This window comes from Schistocerca americana, chromosome 4, assembly GCF_021461395.2.
Source record: "Schistocerca americana isolate TAMUIC-IGC-003095 chromosome 4, iqSchAmer2.1, whole genome shotgun sequence".
NCBI lineage: Eukaryota > Metazoa > Arthropoda > Insecta > Orthoptera > Acrididae > Schistocerca > Schistocerca americana.
Window position 1 is genome coordinate 700,181,504 of NC_060122.1, and position 20,664 is coordinate 700,202,167.

Genomic DNA, 20,664 nt, shown 5'->3' on the forward strand with positions numbered 1-20,664 from the left:
TTTGAAATTCTAAAGGCAGCAGGGATAAAATTCAGGGTGCAGAAGGTATGTACAGTTTGTATAAAAACCAGACTGCTGTTATAGAGTTGAAGCACATGAAAGGGAAGCAATAGTTAAAAAGGGAATGAGACATGGCGGTAGTGTGTCCCCCATGTTATTTAATATGCACATTTACTGAGCAATAAAGGAAACTAAACAAAAATTTGGAGGAGGAGTTAAAAGTTCAGGGAGAAGAAATAAAAACTTTGAGGTTTGCTGATGATATCACAATTCTTTCAGAGATAGCAAGGGATGGAATGGCTAGTATCCTGAGAAGAGGTTATAGGACAAGCATCATCAGGCTGTGCTGAGGGAATTTTATTGGGAAGAGAGAAAATAAAACTAGTTGATGAGTTTTGCTATTTATTAGACTGCAAAATAACTCATGATGGCTGAATTAGAGAGAATATAACATCAAATATAAATTTAAGTGTTAGGAAGACTTTTATGAAAATATTTTTCTGGCGTGTAGCCTTGTACAGAAATGACGTGTAGATGGTAAGTAGTTCAGACAAGTTAATAGAAACTTTTGAAATGTGGTGTTACAGAAGCATGCTGAAGATTGGATTGGAAGACTGCTTACCTAATGGGTTGTTCAGAACCAAATTGTGGCAAAAATAAACTTGATCAAAGGACGGGATCAATTGACAGGGCACTTTTTAAGGCATCGAAGAATTATCAGTTTGGTATTGGAAGGAGCTGTGGGAGCTAACAATTGTAGAGGAGGAGGAGGAGGAGGACGGGGGGGGGGGGGGGGGGCGGGCAAGGGATGAATACAGATGGATGAAGGTTGCAAGTTATTCGGAGATGAATAAGTTTGCACGGATTAGATTAGCATGGCGCGCTGCTTCGTACTGAAGACCACAACAGCAACACTATCTAAGGACAACTAGTGGAATGAGGATTTTCGTATAATTACTCTATCACCTTGGTGTCGGTAGCGTAAAGTAATTGCTCTCTTGGTGCTTCGACTGGAATTTCTTTGAGGCAAGATTGTTACACCAGCCCTGCAATTAACATCTTACAGCGTTATTTTTATGAAATAATTTCTACTGCTTCAGTCAATTTTTACTCATATATAAATTAGTATAACTGCGATCATCAGGCGCAACCAGTTACATGTGCACTACGTTAACGGGATGTGTGGTTAGGTTCATTTGCTTTGCGCGCCAGTGAAGTTATGTGTCGAAATACAATCATTTCTGTTGGATATTTAGATGTCTGACACATGGAGCACAGCTACAAACACATTCCAGGTTAGCACCACCCTTTTTTTTTTTTTTTTCATTTATTGAATTTCAATTCCCCCCGAAGGGGGCGGGCTGGCAGCAGCTTAGTATGCCGCTCTTCAGCCGACAGATTTTGTGACAAAGATCAAGAGAACAAATAATAAAAAACAGGCTATAAAATCGGAGACTTAGAGAGTAACAAGGCGAAAAGAAATCGTGGAACTTAAAACAACAACATAGGGATGATGACCAGGTTAGCACTTTCACATAAAGATATTTACGGCATTCCAACACCGTGTTGCTTTGCATTCCGATAACGTTAACTTTGCGATATACATCTATCGATAGCTGCAGGTAAAATTCGATACCTAATAGTAATCGATTGAAATTGTTGAAACACGTGAAGTGCTGCCGGTAATTTGCCGTGTGTATGGTAATGTATACGACTGAAGGGTAATCTGGAACAGCTTAGGATAACAAACGAGGCCGATAAGAACACTACCATGTAATATGGTCTTTGATCTTGGAGTTATCGTCACCTGATTACAAAGTACAGTGCATGTGCATGCGTAGCAGAAGGTTTATTATTTATACTGTTTCTCCCAACTGAAATCAGCTCAAGAAAAATGGGAAGGTAAAAACAGACTTACCGCTGACAGACCTGAAATGTCAAATTCGATCAGTACTAACATAAAACTTCCTCGTGTAGTTTAAGAAAATTTTTGGAACATGAATTTCAAAAGCAGTGATTTGTCAGTGGCATATAGAATCAAATTCGGGAAAAGAGTACCCTTTATTTTTCCAGATAAAAAATAACGGCACACTCAAGTGCTGCGACGTTTTGACATCTTAGATTCCATTGACTGCTAGACTGATAACTCTAGAGCAGAGTGTGTCTCACTGTTGTAGATTAGTTAGGCTAGCTAGTTTCATGTTACTTAGCTCGTTTACCACGACAGGTTGTAATGATGTGGAACAAGTCGTTTTACATTCACTTCACGAACTAATCGGTACATGCGGTTAAATTCTGAAGATAGCCAAGTTTTTTCCTCATTTCCTTTTACCAGAATGGTAGACAGATGCTATGAGTTAGTAAGTCCTGCACGGTACCTTTTACAAATTACAGTAGTAGAAATTATTCTATGAGATAGTTGTCAAGGAGAAATTTCTCAGTTTGTTTTCAAATTTTACTTTGTTGTCTGTCAGACATTTCATATACTGTAACTGGTGAAGTGATCAAAAATTTTTGTTGCAGCAATGTTCACCCCTTTTGTGCTAAAGACAACCTTAATGTAGAGTATTGAATGTCATTTTCCCTTCAGATATTGTAATTATGTATGTTATTGTTCCTTTTGAACTGTAGTGGGTAATTTACAACCATCTTCATGAGGGACTGAATATACTGTGAAGCAGTAGTCAGAATGCCCAATTCCTTAAACAGATGTCTGCAAGATGATCATGGGTGAGCATGTTTTTGTGCACTGAAGGCTTTCTTTCTTAAAGATGAGTTACCCCATAACGTTATTCCATATGACATTATTGAATGAAAATATGTAAAATGCATATGTCAGCTCACTGATTTGTGTCTCCCCAAGATTTGCAATGCTTCTAAGTGTAAATATGGCTGAGCTACATTGTGTTAGAAGTTCCAGAATGTGCTATTTTCCAGTTCATATTCTGATCAAGAGTTTTGAAGTTTCCTCCCTATTTATTATTGCCTTCCCATGTGCTACACTTATTACTGGTGTTGTACCCCTAGATGTGCAAACTGAATACGATTTCTCTTTTCAAAATTGAGAGTGAGACCATACACAGAAAACCAGTCAATGATACATTTAAGAACTTTGTTTGCCATTCTTCTGTTTTGGTATGTATGATTGACCTGATTACTATACTGGTGTCATCTTCAAAAAGAACTAATTCTGCTTGTTGTATATTAGATGGAATATCATGTACATATATAAGGAATAATAATAGACCTAAGAATGAGTCTTTGAGAACTCCACGTGATTTTTTCCCCAGTCAAAATTATGTCCCCAGACTGTATTGGTTGAATTACTATGTACAACTTTCTCCATTATTCTGGTTAGATATGACATTATCCATTTGTCAACTATTCCATCTGTCCCATAAAACTTCAATTTATTTAGGAGAATACTGTTGTTCACACAGTCAAATGCCTTAAGCAGGTCACAGAAAATAGACTGGTGCTGTGTTAGTATTTAATGCTTGTAAAATCTGCTGAGTGAACAGTTAAATGATGTCAGTTTAGCAATGCTTCTGGAACCCAAACTGTGATTTGCTGAGGATGTTATTGTTGCCAACATGATATACTATTCTCAAAAATTTTGGAAAATGACAGCAGTGGAAAAGGTCAGTAGATATTGACATCTCTTTTATCTTTCTCAAGGAGTGGTTTAACAACATTACATTTGTCTCTGGAAAAATGCCTTGATTAAAGTGATGTACAACACATTTCAGATAAGACTGGGCTGCTTATGTGGGAACAGACATTTAGTACTCCATTGGAAAAACCATCAAAACAAGATGAGCTTTTATTTTTGAGTTTGTGTATAATTTTCTTAATTTGTAAAGAAGTTGCTGATATAGATATATGATTGAATTTTACTAGAGTTATTTTTTTAGTATACAGCTGTGATTTTTCTCTTCGACTCTGTCCCTATGCTTTCTGCTGTATTTAAGAAATGATTATAAAGTACATTTGCTACCTGCGATTCATCATTAGTAGCCCTTCACTTCAATAGCAGCGTTATCCTGTTCTGTGGCTGGTTGTCCTGTCTGTCATTTTGCTACATTCCATACAGCCTTAAGTCTGTCACTGAAATTACTGGTTCCTGATATTATGTGTATATTCCTTTTTTTATACTCTTTCTTAGTAACTTTGAGTAATTTTATACTGTGCAGCTTCTGCAGGATCCCTACTTGTTCTTGCCAAAAGATAAACTTCCCTTTCACAAAATACTTCAATCCTTATAGTGATCCATGGTTTCATACAAGGCTGATAAGTGTCCTTTCTTATTACCTTATGCGGATTGCTGTTTTCAGATAATGATATAAATTTATCATGGAATATATTAAATTTTGTTGCCATTTGGTTAATTATAAATTTCATACCAAATCATCTCTGTAAACTATTTTTAAAAACATTTGTCCTGGAGTCATTAATTATTCTGACTTCCACTGAGGTGTATCCATACTATAAGGAACTATGTTAGTTATCCTAACTGTGCACCATGATGAGAGAGAGCATTTGTTACTGGGTAAATGGTTATTAATTACCGAGAGCAAATTGCAGGCTCCAAATAAGGTTCCAGATTATTTTTCCTATAAAAATCATTTAGAAAATTTGTCATCAAAGACTATTAACTGCTTGATGCTGCCTGACAGACAGCACAGTAAGGAATCCAGATTTCTCATAAACACTTAAAAATTTCTCAGTGGGGATCTATATACAGTTACAATTAAAAGTGAACTATTTTTGATTTCTGCCTAGTATTAACTGAGTGAAAGCTGCTTATTATTGGGAATAAGCTAATATTATTAACAAGAAATGACAGTAAGGTGTATATATATATATATATATATATATAGGGGGAAACATTCCACGTGGGAAAAATATATCTAAAAACAAAGATGATGAAACTTACCAAATAAAAGCGCTGGCAGGTCGATAGACACACAAACAAACACAAACATACACACAAAATTCAAGCTTTCGCAACAAACTGTTGCCTCATCAGGAAAGAGGGAAGGAGAGGGAAAGATGAAAGGATGTGGGTTTTAAGGGAGAGGGTAAGGAGTCATTCCAATCCTGGGAGCGGAAAGACTTACCTTAGGGGGGAAAAAGGACAGGTATACACTCGCGTGCGCATGCGCACACACACACACACACACACACACACACACACACACACACACACATTTGTAAAGGCAAAGAGTTTGGGCAGGGACGTCAGTCGAGGCGGAAGTACAGAGGCAAAGATGTTGTTGAAAGACAGGTGAGGTATGAGCGGTGGCAAATTGAAATTAGCGGAGATTGAGGCCTGGCGGGTAACGAGAAGAGAGGATATACTGAAGGGCAAGTTCCCATCTCCGTAGTTCTGACAGGTTGGTGTTAGTGGGAAGTATCCAGATAACCCGGCCGGTGTAACACTGTGCCAAGATGTGCTGGCCGTGCACCAAGGCATGTTTAGCCACAGGGTGATCCTCATTACCAACAAACACTGTCTGCCTGTGTCCATTCATGCGAATGGGCAGTTTGTTGCTGGTCATTCCCACATAGAAAGCTTCACAGTGTAGGCAGGTCAGTTGGTAAATCACGTGGGTGCTTTCACACGTGGCTCTGCCTTTGATCGTGTACACCTTCTGGGTTATAGGACGGGAGTAGGTGGTGGTGGGAGGGTGCATGGGACAGGTTTTACACCAGGGTAGGAGCCAGAGGGTAGGGAAGGTGGTTTGGGGATTTTGTAAGGATGAACTAAGAGGTTACGAAGGTTAGGTGGACGGTGGAAAGACACTCTTGGTGGAGTGGGGAGGATTTCATGAAGATGGATCTCATTTCAGGGCAGGATTTGAGGAAGTCATATCCCTGCTGGAGAGCCACATTCAGAGTCTGATCCAGTCCAGGAAAGTATCCTGTCACAAGTGGGGCACTTTTGTGGTTCTTCTGTGGGAAGTTCTGGGTTTGAGGGGATGAGGAAGTGGCTCTGGTTATTTGCTTCTGTACCAGGTCGGGAAGGTAGTTGCGGGATGCGAAAGCTGTTTTCAGGTTGTTGGTGTAATGGTTCAGGGATTCCGGACTGGAGCAGATTCGTTTGCCACGAAGACCTAGGCTTTAGGGAAGGGACCGTTTGATGTGGAATGGGTGGCACCTGTCATAATGGAGGTACTGTTGCTTGTTGGTGGGTTTGATGTGGACGGACATGTGAAGCTGGCCATTGGACAGGTGGAGGTCAATGTCAAGGAAAGTGGCATGGGATTTGGAGTAGGACCAGATGAATCTGATGGAACCAAAGGAGTTGAGGTTGAAGAGGAAATTCTGGAGTAGTTCTTCACTGTAAGTCCAGATCATGAAGATGTCATCAATAAATCTGTACCAAACTTTGGGTTGGCAGGCCTGGGTAACCAAGAAGGCTTCCTCTAAGCGACCCATGAATAGGTTGGTGTACGAGGGGGCCATCCTGGTACCCATGGCTGTTCCCTTTAATTGTTGGTATGTCTGGCCTTCAAAAGTGAAGAAGTTGTGGGTCAGGATGAAGCTGGCTAAGGTAATGAGGAAAGAGGTTTTAGGTAGGGTGGCAGGTGATCGGCGTGAAAGGAAGTGCTCCATTGCAGCGAGGCCCTGGACGTGCAGAATATTTGTGTATAAGGAAGTGGCATCAATGGTTACAAGGATGGTTTCCGGGGGTAACAGATTGGGTAAGGATTCCAGGCATTCGAGAAAGTGGTTGGTGTCTTTGAGGAAGGATGGGAGACTGTGTGTAATGGGTTGAAGGTGTTGATCTACGTAGGCAGAGATACGTTCTGTGGGGGCTTGGTAACCAGCTACAATGGGGCGGCCGGGATGATTGGGTTTGTGAATTTTAGGAAGAAGGTAGGGGTGCGGGGTGTCGGTGGGGTCAGGAGGTTGATGGAGTCAGGTGAAAGGTTTTGTAGGGGGCCTAAGGTTCTGAGGATTCCTTGAAGCTCCGGCTGGACATCAGGAATGGGATTACCGTGGCAAACTTTGTAAATGGTGTTGTCTGAAAGCTGACGCAGTCCCTCAGCCACATACTCCTGACGATCAAGTAGCACGGTCGTGGAACCCTTGTCCGCCGGAAGAATGACGATGGACCAGTTAACTTACCAAGAAGCTAAACAAATTTGAACAATTACATTCTGTTTGGTCAATGTCCACATATGCTGCAGCTACATTACCATCACCATCACAAGTACCAGTTGTACCCTACTCTGTACCACGAACAGTGGACCCTCTGGGCCTCCAGAATACATCCGTCCCCTTGGTGGTAGGGGGAAAATCCCAAAGTACCTACTAACCCAGGAGACATTGGTCCCCCCCCCCCCCCCCCCTCCCCAAGCCCGAGAAGCAACAGCCTTCTCCGGCACCTATCGTGCAGAAACGGTCCCTTGGGACTCTCTCTCCCAAGGTCTCCACTAATGCCACAGTGGATGCTTGCCAGTGGCTAAAGGAGCCAAAAGCTGGTGGACGATGAGCTTCATGGTCTTCCTCCATGCCTGAAGCTACTTCGGAGAAGTCCTTCCAGCAAGACCCTAAAGAGAAGCAAGAGGGCAAGCAAACAAAGACATCTGTTGAGAAAAAGGACCCTCCAGTGGCCCCAACAACACCACTCCCTGCCAATTCTGCACCTGAGGATGAGGTGGAGATCTTAGCATCTCCTGAGCACCTGGATTCATAGATGTCTCATCCACAATAGGAATGGGTACAAATACTCCATCAGTGGCAGCAGGTGACGCTGAGGCGTAACCTGCCTCCTTGGGTGCTTCATGCCTTCCCAGCCTCACGATAACGTCATCCTCCAGCGGAATTGCTGCTATTTTTTCCACCACCTGGCTGAGCTAAGGCAACTGCTTTCTGCATTGCCCCCCAGGGGGTCCACAACTCTTTTGTGGATACGTGCGTGGCGAGCACGGGGCCCCTAGCCATTGCAGCCTTCTTTCTCTCCAGGGCTGCATTTCCTTTCCCTTCCCCTCCTTTCCCCTCCTTGCTCGTTTCCCCTCGCCCTCTCCTCTCCCTCTCTTGGTGTCCTTGCTTATGTTGGCCCCCACTATCCTCCTGGTTCTGTTGGTTTTACAATTCGGCTTTGTTGCATAATCATCTCCTCCTTTTGGCATTCCTTGGTCCCCCTCTGGTGTTTGACCTCCATTACAAAATTTCTCCTCCGTAGTATGAGCCATTTGAGGAAGAGCACCTTACCTAATGTCTCCGACGTGCGCCCTCCTAGTACATTCCACCTTTTCTTTCACGTCGTTGTCTGATTCTAGGGTGCATAGCCAGCACGGTAGCCAGCCCGTGTGGTGAGGTCGCTATGTACCCTTTTGGTTGAGCCCCCTGAACACACAGGGATCACTCTTCTGATACCTGAGCTGTGACTTCCTCATGCATGCCTTGGAGTGGTTGCTCGTCATCCGGGAGCATCGGAACTCCCGACAATGGCCGCCGTGCGAGACGGCCCTTGCTGTGGCTGGGTGGCGCCCGTGAGGAGAGCCCCTGATTGGAGTGGGTGGTATCAGGGCGGACGCTATGCAAATGAAACGCATACGGGTCCAGAACTCTGGCCGTTCTTCTGCGGCCATCTCTCTTCGTGGAACTGATTCCTCAAGTGCTGCTTCTCTTGCCCCTTCGGCCTTCCCTTCCATGGCTACCCCCTGGGAAGAGGGTCAGGCCCGTCAGCTAGGGGCGAAACCTTTCCCCCGTTATCTAGTTTGCACCAGGACTAATGGAGATACTTTCACCAATACCAAACCTTTATTCTTTGTGGAACACATTGAAGATAAGTTTGGCGAAGTGGACTCCCTGAGCAAGATGCGGTCGGGTTCGTTGCTGATAAAAACTGCTTCAGCTGCCCAATCTGCGGCCCTTCGTGCCTGTACCCATCTTGGCACAATTCCTGTGTCCATTACCCTCCACCAGTCTCTAAATATGGTACAAGGTGTGATTTTTCACAGGGACCTCATCCTTCAAACTGATGAGGAACTTCGGGACAATCTCGGACGGCGGGGTGTTCACTTTGTTCGGCGTGTTCAGAAGGGTCCTAAAGACAATCATATTGATACTGGTGCCTTTATCCTGGCCTTTGAAGGGGATACCCTCCCTGAGAAAGTTAAGATTATGGTCTATCGGTGTGATATGAAGCCATACATCCCACCTCCTATGAGGTGTTTTAAGTGCTTGCGTTTTGGACACGTCTTCCCGCTGTTCACAGGCCCCTCTCTGTGGTGACTGTGGACGTCCACTCCATGAGGGGAGTCCCTGTGTTCCCCCTCCTGTGTGTGTAAATTGTCATGGTAGTCATTCTCCACGTTCACCAGATTGCCCAGTATATAAGATGGAAAAAAAAGATACAGGAGTATAAGTCCCTCGATCGTTTAACCTACACAGAGGCCCGTAAGAAATGTACACGACTTCACCCTGTGTCCATGACATCTAGTTATGCCTTGGTTACATCTACACCCCTTCCTTACCCCCATCCCGGACCCCTCTCCTTCCCCCGTCCCCTGCGGCTCCCTCACATTTACTTCTGGGCGCTGCTCCCCCTCCCCAGCCGGAGAAGTGTCCCACTCCTTCGGCGTCTGCTGGTCAAGGGCGCCTCTCCCGGGATGCCCCTTCCTGGCACCTTCCAGGCCAAAGGTCTGCTGCCGTGTGACGACCTCGAGAGCTGCGGTCTGTCGGCCCCCAGGTCGCCTGGTCTCTTTCTGTTCCTGATCTTGCTGCAGCTGGCTCCTTTATGCCACACAGCCCTCCTCGATCTCAGCCTGAAAAGAAGAAGAAACATAAGTCCCGGGACAAAGAGCCTCTGGTGTCACCGGAGGTACCTTCCCCGACTTCACAACCGGATTCTGACCTGTCGTTCATGGATGTCGCCCCCTCCTTGTCGGTGACAGGTGGGGACCCAGCGGTATGACTGGATTTAGCGTGTTCAGCCCCCATTTAAACCATTGTTCTGTGGTTCTCCAATGGAATTGTAATGGATACTATCGTCACCTTCCGGAATTGAAATCCCTTCTTTCGTCCTACTCTGCAGCTTGTGTGGTTCTCCAGGAATCTCATTTTACTGATGCTCACTCACCGACCCTCTGTGGGTTCTGTGTTTTCTGTCAAAATCGGGTCGGACCTCTGCAGGCTTCTGGTGGCGTTTGTACCTGCTACCTTAACTGCCCTTCTTCAGCAACTTCCTCCTCCCTTCCTCCTCCTTGGGGATTTTAATGCTCATCATCCCTTGTGGGGCAGTGCCTTTCCATCTAGACGAGGTCTTCTTATAGACCAATTTATTGCAGACTACGACCTGTGCTTTCTTAATGATGGCTCCCCTACTCATTTCAGTGCCGGTCATGGTACCTTTTCTGCCATTGATCTTTCTCTTTCTTCTCCCTCTCTCCTCCCTTCATTACACTGGTCGCCACATGACGACCTTTGTGATAGTGACCATTTCCCATTGATTATCATGCTCCCTTCCCGCTCCCCGATGGACAGGTTACCTCGTTGGTCTTTCCAACTTGCCCATTGGCCTCTATACACTGCACAGGTCGTGTTTTCTCCCTCTTTGTCGGGTTGTATTGATGACGTCCTACGTGACGTGTCTGACGCGATTGTTCGCACTGCTAGCCTTGCTGTCCCGCGCTCATCTGGACCATTTCGTCGCCGGCAAGTCCCATGGCGGAATATGGCCATTGCCATTGCCATCCGTGATCGCCGTCGAGCTTTGCAACACTTTAAGAGGCACCCATCTGTAGCCAGCCGTACTAGCTTTAAACACTTCCGTGCTAAAGCCCGTTATTTAATCAAACAGAGCAAGCGGATATGTTGGGAACGATTCGTTTCTTCCCTTGGTTCTACTGTCCCTCTGTCACGGGTATGGGCTACACTTCGCTCTCTCCAAGGTTGCCATCGGCAGTCCACCCTCCCAGGCCTTCACCTCCCAGATGGCCTTTGTACGGACCCATTAGTTCTTGCAGAACATCTTGCGACCCATTTTGCAATGGCATCAGCGTCAGCCTCCTATCCAGCTGCTTTTCTTCACCAAAAACAGCGGGCTGAAGCTTCCACCTTATGTTTCACCCCTTGTGAGTCAGAATCTTACAACGAACCTTTTACTGAATGGGAATTTCTTTCTGCTCTATCTTCTTCTCATGATACGGCCCCTGGCCCAGATTCCATTCATAACCAACTGCTTCAACACCTCAGTGCTCCACAACGGCAACATCTTCTTCGGGTGTTTAACCGTATCTGGCTCCAGGGTGACTTCCCTTCTCAGTGGCGGGATAGCATCGTGGTTCCTGTCCTTAAGCCTGGTAAGAACCCCCTATCTGTTGACAGCTATCGGCCAATTAGTTTGACCAATGTTGTTTGTAAGTTACTTGAACGGATGGTAGCCCGTCAGCTCAATTGGGTCCTCGAATCTCGGGATCTATTGTCCCCTTACCAGTGTGGCTTTCGAGAGGGACGGTCTTCAATCGATTATTTACTTTGCTTGGAATCCACAGTTCGGCAGGCTTTTTCCCAGTGCCGCCTTTTGGTTGCAGTGTTTTTTGACCTTCGCAAGGCCTATGACATGGCCTGGAGCCATCACATCTTACCCTTCATCAGTGGGGTCTTCGAGGCCCACTCCTGATTTTTATCCGCCAGTTCCTGTTCCATCTGTCATTCAGAGTTTGAGTTGGTACTGTTTTTAGTTCTCCACGGACCCAGGAGACGGGCATCCCGCAGGGTTCTGTCTTGAGTGTCCTTCTTTTCCTCATTGCTATCGATGGACTTGTGGCCTCTGTCGGTCCCTTGGTCGCCCCTGCCCTGTATGTGGATGATTTCTGCATTTGGGTTAGTTCCTCCTCGATGGCATCTGCAGAACGGCAGCTCCAGGTAGCTATATGGCGTGCCTCTGCATGGACCCTCTCACGCGGGTTTCAATTCTGTCCTTTAAAATCGCGGGTGGTCCACTTCTGTCGCCATACTATGATCCACCCTGATCCAGAACTCTATCTCGCTGCACAACGATTGCCTGTGGTCCCACAGTTTCGTTTCGTGGGTCTTCTTTTCGACAACAAGCTCACTTGGCTGCCCCATATCAGACTCCTGAAGGTAGGATGTTTCTGTAAACTCAATGTCCTTCGCTTCCTTGCCCACTCCTCTTGGGGTGCGGACCGTTCCCTCCTTCTCCGTCTTTATCGTGCTCTAGTTCTGTCTCGCTTGGACTATGGTTGTCAAGTTTATGGTTCAGCTGCTCCTTCCACACTGCATGTGCTGGATCCAGTCCACCATCGTGGTATCCGTTTGGCCACCGGTGCCTTCCCTACTAGCCCTGTTGATAGTCTTCTGGTTGATGCTGGGATCCCCCCCCCTTTCTGTTCGGCGATCCCAGCTTCTGGTGTCTTATGCACTCGCTATCCATTCCTCTCCTACTCATCCTTTCTAGTCTATCCTGTTCCCAGACCATGGACGTCGCCCACCCGACTCCCGCCCACAGGTGGGGTTACCAGTTGGGCTCCGCCTTGCGTCTCTTTGCTGTGATTTTCAGCTTCCTTCTTTGTCCTGTCTTCCTCGCTCCCTCCCTCCCCCTTGGTTAGTTCCTCGGCCTCGAATTCGGATGGATCTTCGCCGAGGTCCGAAAGATTCCATCTCCCCCCGGTGGTGTTCCGTTCCTTTTTCCGCCAAATTTTATGAGAGTTCCGGGATGCTGTTGTTTTTTACACTGTTGGCTCTAAATCTGCTGATCATGTTGGGTATGCCTTCACATCCTCTGTTGGAACGAAAAATCATCTGCTGCCACCTACATGTGGGGTGTTTACTGCGGAATTGATGGCAATTTCCCAGGCCCTTACCTTTATTAAACAGTCCCAACACAACCGTGTTTTGTTATGTACGGACTCGATGAGTGGTCTTCTTGCTATTGACCGGTGTTTTTCGCACCATCCCTTGGTCTCTGCCATTCAAGACCATCTCGCTGATATTCACCGTGCTGCTTGTTACATTGACTTCCTTTGGGTCCCTGGCCATGTGGGTATCCCGGGTAATGAGCTCGCTGATCGTTTGGCTGGGGGAGCAGTCACTTACCCCCCCCCCGTTTTCTGTAAGCCCTCCTGCAGCGGATTTACGGCTTCACATCAAATCCCACTTCGCACAGTCATGGGCCAATTCTTGGGAGGCTACTCCCCTGTCTAATAAACTTCGTGCGATTAAGGTGACACCAGGCCCGTGGCGTTCTTCCTTTCGCCTCTCCCGAAAGGACTCGACCACACTGTGTCGTCTCCGCATTGGCCATACCAGGCTGACCCATGGTTTTCTTTTGCATGATGAGCCACCCCCACTTTGTGGTTGTGGAGCCTTCCAGTCAGTAGCCCACATTTTGGTTGAATGCCCCCTTCTTTTGGCTCTGCGTGCTAAGTACAGAGTCCCCCACACTTTACCTTTGATGTTGGCTGACGATTCCTGGATGGTCTCTCTGGTTCTCAGTTTCCTCCGGGAAAGTGGTTTTTATTCTCAGTTTTAAGGTTTTTAAATCTCTTTCTGGTGTTGGGGCAGGATGGTGAGTGTTTGGGTGTCTCCCACTGTAAGCCGTGTTTGGAGATTCCCAATTCACCTCCCTGACCGTGATCCTCTTTTCTTCTCCTTTTACTCTGTTTTTACCTTTTTTTTTTTTTAAGGATTGGTTAGTCTTCTTTTCCCATACGTATTTCTACATTCTAGCGGTTGCACGTTTTAAGTCACAGGTGGTCTTGCTTATGCTGCTTCAGCATAGCGTTGGGTTCGTTCTCTTGCCGACTTCCCTCATTTTGTTTTTTACCATTGACAACATGACTGCCCTTATATGTTTTTACCTTTTTCCCTTTTATTGTTCTGACTTTCCTGAGATGTCCCATTAGCGGAATGGACTATATTTGAAACAAGGGACTGATGACCTTGCTGTTTGGTCCCTTAAACCTCAACCAACCAACCAACTTTCTGCATTGCCCTCCAGCAAACCTGGTTCCCGGCAATGCGGGCCCTTGCCCTCCACTGTTGTAGGGGATATTACAAGAACCATAGCGACTATAATAAAGTGTCAGGTGGAGTTTGTGTCTATGTCCTGAACTCAGTATGCAGTGAACCTGGGCCCCTTCTAACCCCTCTTAAAGCTGTGGCTGTCAGGATGAGGATGATGTGGGAAATAACTGTCTGCAACACACATCTTCCTCCAGATGGTGCAGTACCCTGAACGCATTGGCTGCACTGATTCATCAACTTCCTAAACCTTTCCTGCTTTTGGGGGAGTTGTGGTGTGGCACCATTCTTAAGGGCCGAGGTAGAGATGTTGAAACTTTCCTGTCACAACTCGACCTCGACCTCGACCTCTGCCTCTTAAATACTGGGGCCCTCACACATTTCAGTGAGGCTTATGGCATTTACTCAGCCATTGATCTATCCCTCTGCAGCCCAGGACTTCTCCCATCTGTCCACTGGAGAGCCTACAATGACTTGTGTGGTAGTGACAAAGCCAACGTCACCATCAGCCATCGAGCAGTCGGAGTAAACCACTTCATGGTCCCGGTACATGTCAAGAATCGAGAGGAAGTGACAGCGGAGAGCCGTGGGGTTAACTGAGTCCTTAGGATCATGTGAAAGGTCCCGGTGAAGCTTTGGCCTAGGTGTACACTGGACTCGTCCTGAAAGCTCCCGTTGCCAGTCAAATGGCACTGGGTCGAGTAAACACAATTCTGAGGGGGCCGCCAAACCATAAACCAGACTCCTATAGTCAAGGTGGGTTTGAACAAGGGCTCTGTAGAGCTGCAGCAGCATAGTGATCTGCACCCCAGATGGTTTTGCCCAGGCAGCGGAGAGCATTGAGGTGCTGCCAGCACTTCCACCTCAGCTGACGAAGATGAGGAAACCACATCAATCAGGGTGTTGAAAACCAGTCCTAAGAATCAATATGTCTCCACTACAGTGAGCGGTTTCCGTGTAGCCTGTTTGGCCAGCCTGTCGGCAAGTTCCTTTTCCTTAGATTCCAACGTGGCCTGGAGTCCACACTAACACCACAGAACGACTGGACTGTTCCAGGGCATAGATGGACTCCTGGATGGTCACTGCCAAAGAATGGCACTGTTCAGTAGCTTGGAGGCAACGTAAATGGTGAGCAGTTGTACACGCTCAGCCTTCAATGGAGGGATTACGGCCTCCACCAGGACACTGCTCAAGGATGGCACATGTTTGTAGTTCTCCTGAGAAGCTGAATTACTGTCTCCTTTTTGCACCCACGGCAGTTCATCTCCCACATCAGAGACCCAGTTCAGGGCTTAAGATTGTGGTTAGTGTCTGATCTCATCAGTCTGAAGTGGAGTCCTTGCCTTTACCATGGTATACTCAAGGTCCATTCATGTACGCGTCCACGGCCAGGTCTGGAGGATGAGAGAGCACAGTGATTTAATTTTTTATGCAATAGTCACGCACCAACAGGGATGGATGTGCAGGTGTGTTATCGTGATGATACAGCTATGAAATCTCCCTTCCCCTTTCAGGCCATTTCCTTCTCATATTTTCTCACAGGTGTTGCAACACATCCTGCTAGCACCATCGATTAGCAGTTTTTTCCTGTGCCATGAATTCATGATGAACTAATCCTTCAAATTCAAAGAAAACTATCAGCATGGCTTTGACATTTGACCTGACCTGACAGGCTTTTTTTGGCCTTGGAAAACCTTTTCTGGTCCATTGTAAGGTTGAACCTTGGTCTAACACTATATCCATAGACCTACGTCTCATCACCAGTTAAGATTCTCTTAAGGAACATCTCGTTCTCATTTGCACGATTCAGAAGCTTTTCAGCAGATTGTGTGGCAAAGATCTTTTTGGTCTTGACTAATGCACCATGGGACGAACTTGGTGGAACACAATGGATTCCAAGAGGCTCTGTCAGGATTTCATGACATGATCCAGTTGAAGTGATACATTCCTCTGCAATCTCTTGGACAGTCAATCTTCGATTGGCACACACAATTTTGTTGATATTCCTGACATGAGCGTTGTCGGTAGCCATCAAATCGTGTCCTGAACAAGGGTCATTTTTAACTTCCATGTGGCCTTTTTAAACCGTGTGAACCATTTGTAACACTGAGTATGGCTTAAGCACTCATCACCATAGGCTTCATGCATCATTTGGTGTGTCTCTGGAAAGGTTTTCTTGAGTTTCATGCAAAATTTAATGGGACGCGTTGCTCTTCTAACTCTGCCATCTTGAAATATGGTAACTGTGTGCCACAGAGTTCTGCTCAGTACAGCACACACAACAATGAAACTTCCAGCAGTTACACATTAAATACAGGCATGTGTGTGGATGCCAACTGCATTTTGCTTCAGTACACCATTGGTGTGAAATTAGGAATGTTCCAAAATTTTTTGAACATGCCTCATAAATGTAATTGGAGCTATTGGTAGTAAGCTTAATTGTTTACGCAGTTCCCTACATGAAGTGTATCCTTGCAGCACACTTCTGTGTTATAAATAAAATGTTTCTGTGTAAAGAATTGTCCCCAGAAAATTAAGCCATATGTGAATGGAAGTCTGCAAAGTAAGCTTATTTTCTGATGCTTTCATACCAAAATTAGCAAGGCACATTGCTGCCCAGCATTGAATCACAGAATTATTGTGTATAGCACTGTGGGATGTCTGTTTATTTCTATAATCTGCATTATCTGATAGTAATTCCTCACCATATGTTTTTGTCAGTTTTGCTTGACTTTGGCGGCAGTGGTTTTACCCATATGAAGGTGTTCATGGTAGACATTTGACTTAGTTGCATGTCCAAAGGTTAAGTTTAATTTAGTTTAGATTTTCACCTGTTACATGGATGCTGTGTGAGACATCTTGTCATGATGTAAAATGTTTCAGTGCGTTCACAAATAAGGTACTTTTTCTCGCTGAAAACGTGGCTACTTGTTGGCCTTTTATGTAACTGGATTCATGCCTGTTTGACTTCACAGATAGTGAGACACACTTCACACAGAACATTTCTTATGCATCCAGCCTCATTGGTCTACCCACAACAGAGATTTTGTTTAACTATTCAACTTCTCAAGGAGTGTTTGAAATACCACTTAATGGTAAATCAGATGGTCATAACAACTGCACAACTAGGATGATTTGTTTTGACATGGAATGTAGTGGAATAACTTTTACTGATTTGGTTGTTATGAATTTTAATGTTGTTTACTGATTTTTGTATTTCTTTGGTGAACGGAAAGAACTAGAAGTGCTGAAAGATTGACTTGTAGCGAAGCACGAGGCCTGTGTTATGTTGGAATGTGATAATTTGCTTCTGCAATGGTGAAGCCAACGAATTTCAACATGAAAATATATGCTTGGTTCACCCACTTTTACTCTTCCTGTAAGTGCTAATTTGAAAACAAGTGAATCAACCACCTGACATATTTTGCATATTGTCACTCAATAGTATCTCAAGGAATAATTTTCTGGGGCAACTCAACACTTAGAACAAAAATATTGATTGCATAAAAGTGAGCAGTAAGAATAATATGTGGTGTTAGCCTGCGGTGACCTCTCCCCATGTAATGTCCGTAATTTTTTTAGCTCTGAAGAAAGACATTCGGGGCCAGTGATATGCTTCAGACAAAGAAATGCTTGCTTGGGTAGAGTCGTGGTTCCATTGGCAATGACAAACGTTTTACCATGAAGGCATTGACTGTCTTGTTCCCCAGTGGGATGAGTTCACTGAAGCGCCAAACAAACTGATATAGTCATGCATATTCAAATACAGAGATATGTAAACAGGCAGAATACGGTGCTGCAGTTGGCAATGCTTATATAAGACAACATGTGTGTGGCACAGTTGTTAGATTGGTTACTGCTGCTACAATGGCAGGTTATCAAGATTTAAGTGAGTTTGAACATGTTATAGTTGGCACGTGAGTGATGGGGCTCAACATTTCCAAGATAGTGATGAAGTGGGGATTTTCCCATATGACCACTTGGCAAATGTACTGTGAATATCAGGAATTTCGTAAAACATCTAATCATCAACATAGAGGCTTTGTAACAGTGTGGGGCATGTGCAGTTGGAGTGATATGGGACCACTGATATGTCTAGATACGACTCTGACAGGTGACACACTATGTAAACATCCTGTCTGATCACCTGCCTCCATTCATGTCCATTGTGCCTTCCAACGGGCAATTCCAACAGAGCAGTATGATACCCCACACATCCAGAATTGCTGCAGAGTGGCTTCAGGAACACTCTTCTTAGTTTAAACACTTCTGCTGGCCAACAAACTCCCCAGACGTGAACATTATTGAGTGTCTCTGGGATGCCTTGCAACGTGCTGTTCAGAAGAGATTTTATTTTATTTTATTTACACGTCAAGTTCCATAGGACCAAATTGAGGAGCAAATCTCCAAGGTCATGGAACTTAACAGTACATGAAATTACAACATAAAAGTAATAACAGATAAAAATAAATGTTTATGAACCCAAAAGTAAAGTCGGTCCATGAGTTTAAGTAAACACAATCAACTATACAACAAGAATCACCTTAATTTTTCAGGGAACTCCTCGACAGAATAGAAGGAGTGACCCATGAGGAAACTCTTCAGTTTAGATTTGAAAGCGTATGGATTACTGCTAAGATTTTTGAATTAGAGTGGTAGCTTATTGAAAATGGATGCAGCAATATAGTGCACATCTTTCTGCACAATGCATGTTTGATTTCTGCCAAGTGTTAACTGAGTGAAAGCTGCTTATTCTTGGTAATAAGTTAGTATTGTTAACAAGAATTTACAGTAGGGAATATATATATTGAGAGGCCAGTGTCAAAATACCCAGACTCATGAACAGGGGTTGACAGGAAGTTTGTGAACTTATCACCACTTATTGCCTGAACCACCCATTTCTGAGCCAAAAATATCCTTTTAGAATGGGAAGAGTTACCCCAAAATGTAATACCATATGACATAAGCGAATGAAAATAAGCAAAGTAAACTAATTTTCGTGTCGAACGATCACTCACTTCAGATACTGTTCGAATAGTAAAAATGGCAGCATTAAATCTTTGTCCTGAATGTGGGCTTTCCACAACAGCTTACTATCTATCTGAACACATAGAAATTTGAACTGTTCAGTTTCACTAATCGGGGTGGCCGAGCAGTTCCAGGCGCTACAGTCTGGAATCGCGCGACCGCTATGGTCGCAGGTTCAAATCCTGCCTCGGGCATGGATGTGTGTGATGTCCTTAGGTTAGTTAGGTTTAAGTAGTTCTAAGTTCTAGGGGACTGATGACCTCAGAAGTTAAGTCCCATAGTGCTCAGCCATTTGAACCTTTTTTTTTTTCCACGTATCATATGCCTATTCTGTGAAATTAAAATGTCAGGATTTGTTGAATTGTGTGTTAGAAACTGTAAAAACTGAGTCTTACTGTGATTTAGTGTTAATTTTCTACAAGCCGTGAACTTGTCATGTTTTGCACTATTTGAAACCGAGCTAATGTTGCACACAACATCCTTTACTACCAAGCTAGTGTAATCAGCAAACAGAAATATTTTAGCATTACCCGTAATACTAGAGGGCATATCATTTATATAAATAAGGAACAGGAGTGACCCCAACACTGATCCTTGGGGCACTCCCCACTTGATGTACCCCACTCAGATCTCACATCATAGCCATTCTCAACATCATGAATAATGACCTTTTGCTGTCTGTTGCTAAAGTAAGAGGTGAACCAATTGTGAGCTACTCCCTGTATTCCGTTATGGTCCAACTTCTGGAGCATTACTTCGTGATCAACACAATCAAGTGCCTTAGTTAAATCAAAAAATATGCCTAGCATTCAAAACCTTTTGTTTAACCCATCCAGTACCTCATAGAGAAAAGAAAATATAGCATTTTCAGTTGTTAAATGACTTCTAAAGCCGAACTGTACATTTGATGGTAAATCGTGTGATATAAAATGATCAAGTATCCTTACATACTGAGCCTTTTAATTAACTCTAGTAAACACTGATGACCTAGAAATATGTCCAAAATTATCTACATTATCCCTTTCTCCATTTTTATAAAGCGTCTTTACTACTGAGTATTTTAATCGTGCAGGAAACTGACCATTCCTAAACGAAAAAATTACTAATATGGCTAAATACAGTGCTAACATCTGCAGCACAGTACTTTAATATTCTGCTAGGCACTCCATCATAACCATGAGTGTCCATTGTCTTTGGTGATTTAATTATTGACTCAATCTCCCTCTTGTCTGCATCAGAAGAGTGCTTCAGACATCATCTTGGAAAGGCATTTGTCAAGAGAGTTATAATCCCCTATAGGAACTAAATTTTTATTTAATTCGCCAGCAATGCTCAGAAAATGATTGTTAAATATTATACATATAGCTGATTTATCAGTAACAGAAATATTTTTACTACGAACTGACGTTATATTGTCGACCTTGTGCTGCTGACCATACAGTTCCTTCACAACTGACCATATGGTTTTAATTTTATCCTGTGAATTAGCTATTCTATTTGCATACCACATACTCTTTGCCTTCCTGATAACATTTTTTAAGCACCTTACTATACTGTTTCTAATGGGCAACTGTAGCATGTTTGTGACTATTTGTAACATTTTGATATAATTCCCATTTTGTTCTACACAATATC

General features: G+C 44.3%; 1 protein-coding gene across 6 annotated transcripts in view; it reads left to right on the forward strand.

The window, feature by feature from the left end:
* Positions 1-1,498: 1,498 nt before the first annotated feature.
* Positions 1,499-20,664, forward strand: part of LOC124612868 (xaa-Pro aminopeptidase 1) — a 130,377-nt gene continuing 111,211 nt past the window's right edge. Inside the window, exon 1 of one of the 6 annotated variants that reach the window (XM_047141300.1) lies at positions 1,499-1,521. In XM_047141300.1, coding sequence (XP_046997256.1) covers positions 1,511-1,521 — 11 coding nt within the window. In that variant the 5' untranslated portion in view covers positions 1,499-1,510. Of the gene's footprint in view, positions 1,522-1,579; positions 1,903-2,337; positions 2,361-2,674; positions 2,731-20,664 lie in introns of those variants that run through there. The other 5 variants (XM_047141303.1, XM_047141301.1, XM_047141304.1 and 2 more) reach the window with 5 other exon arrangements.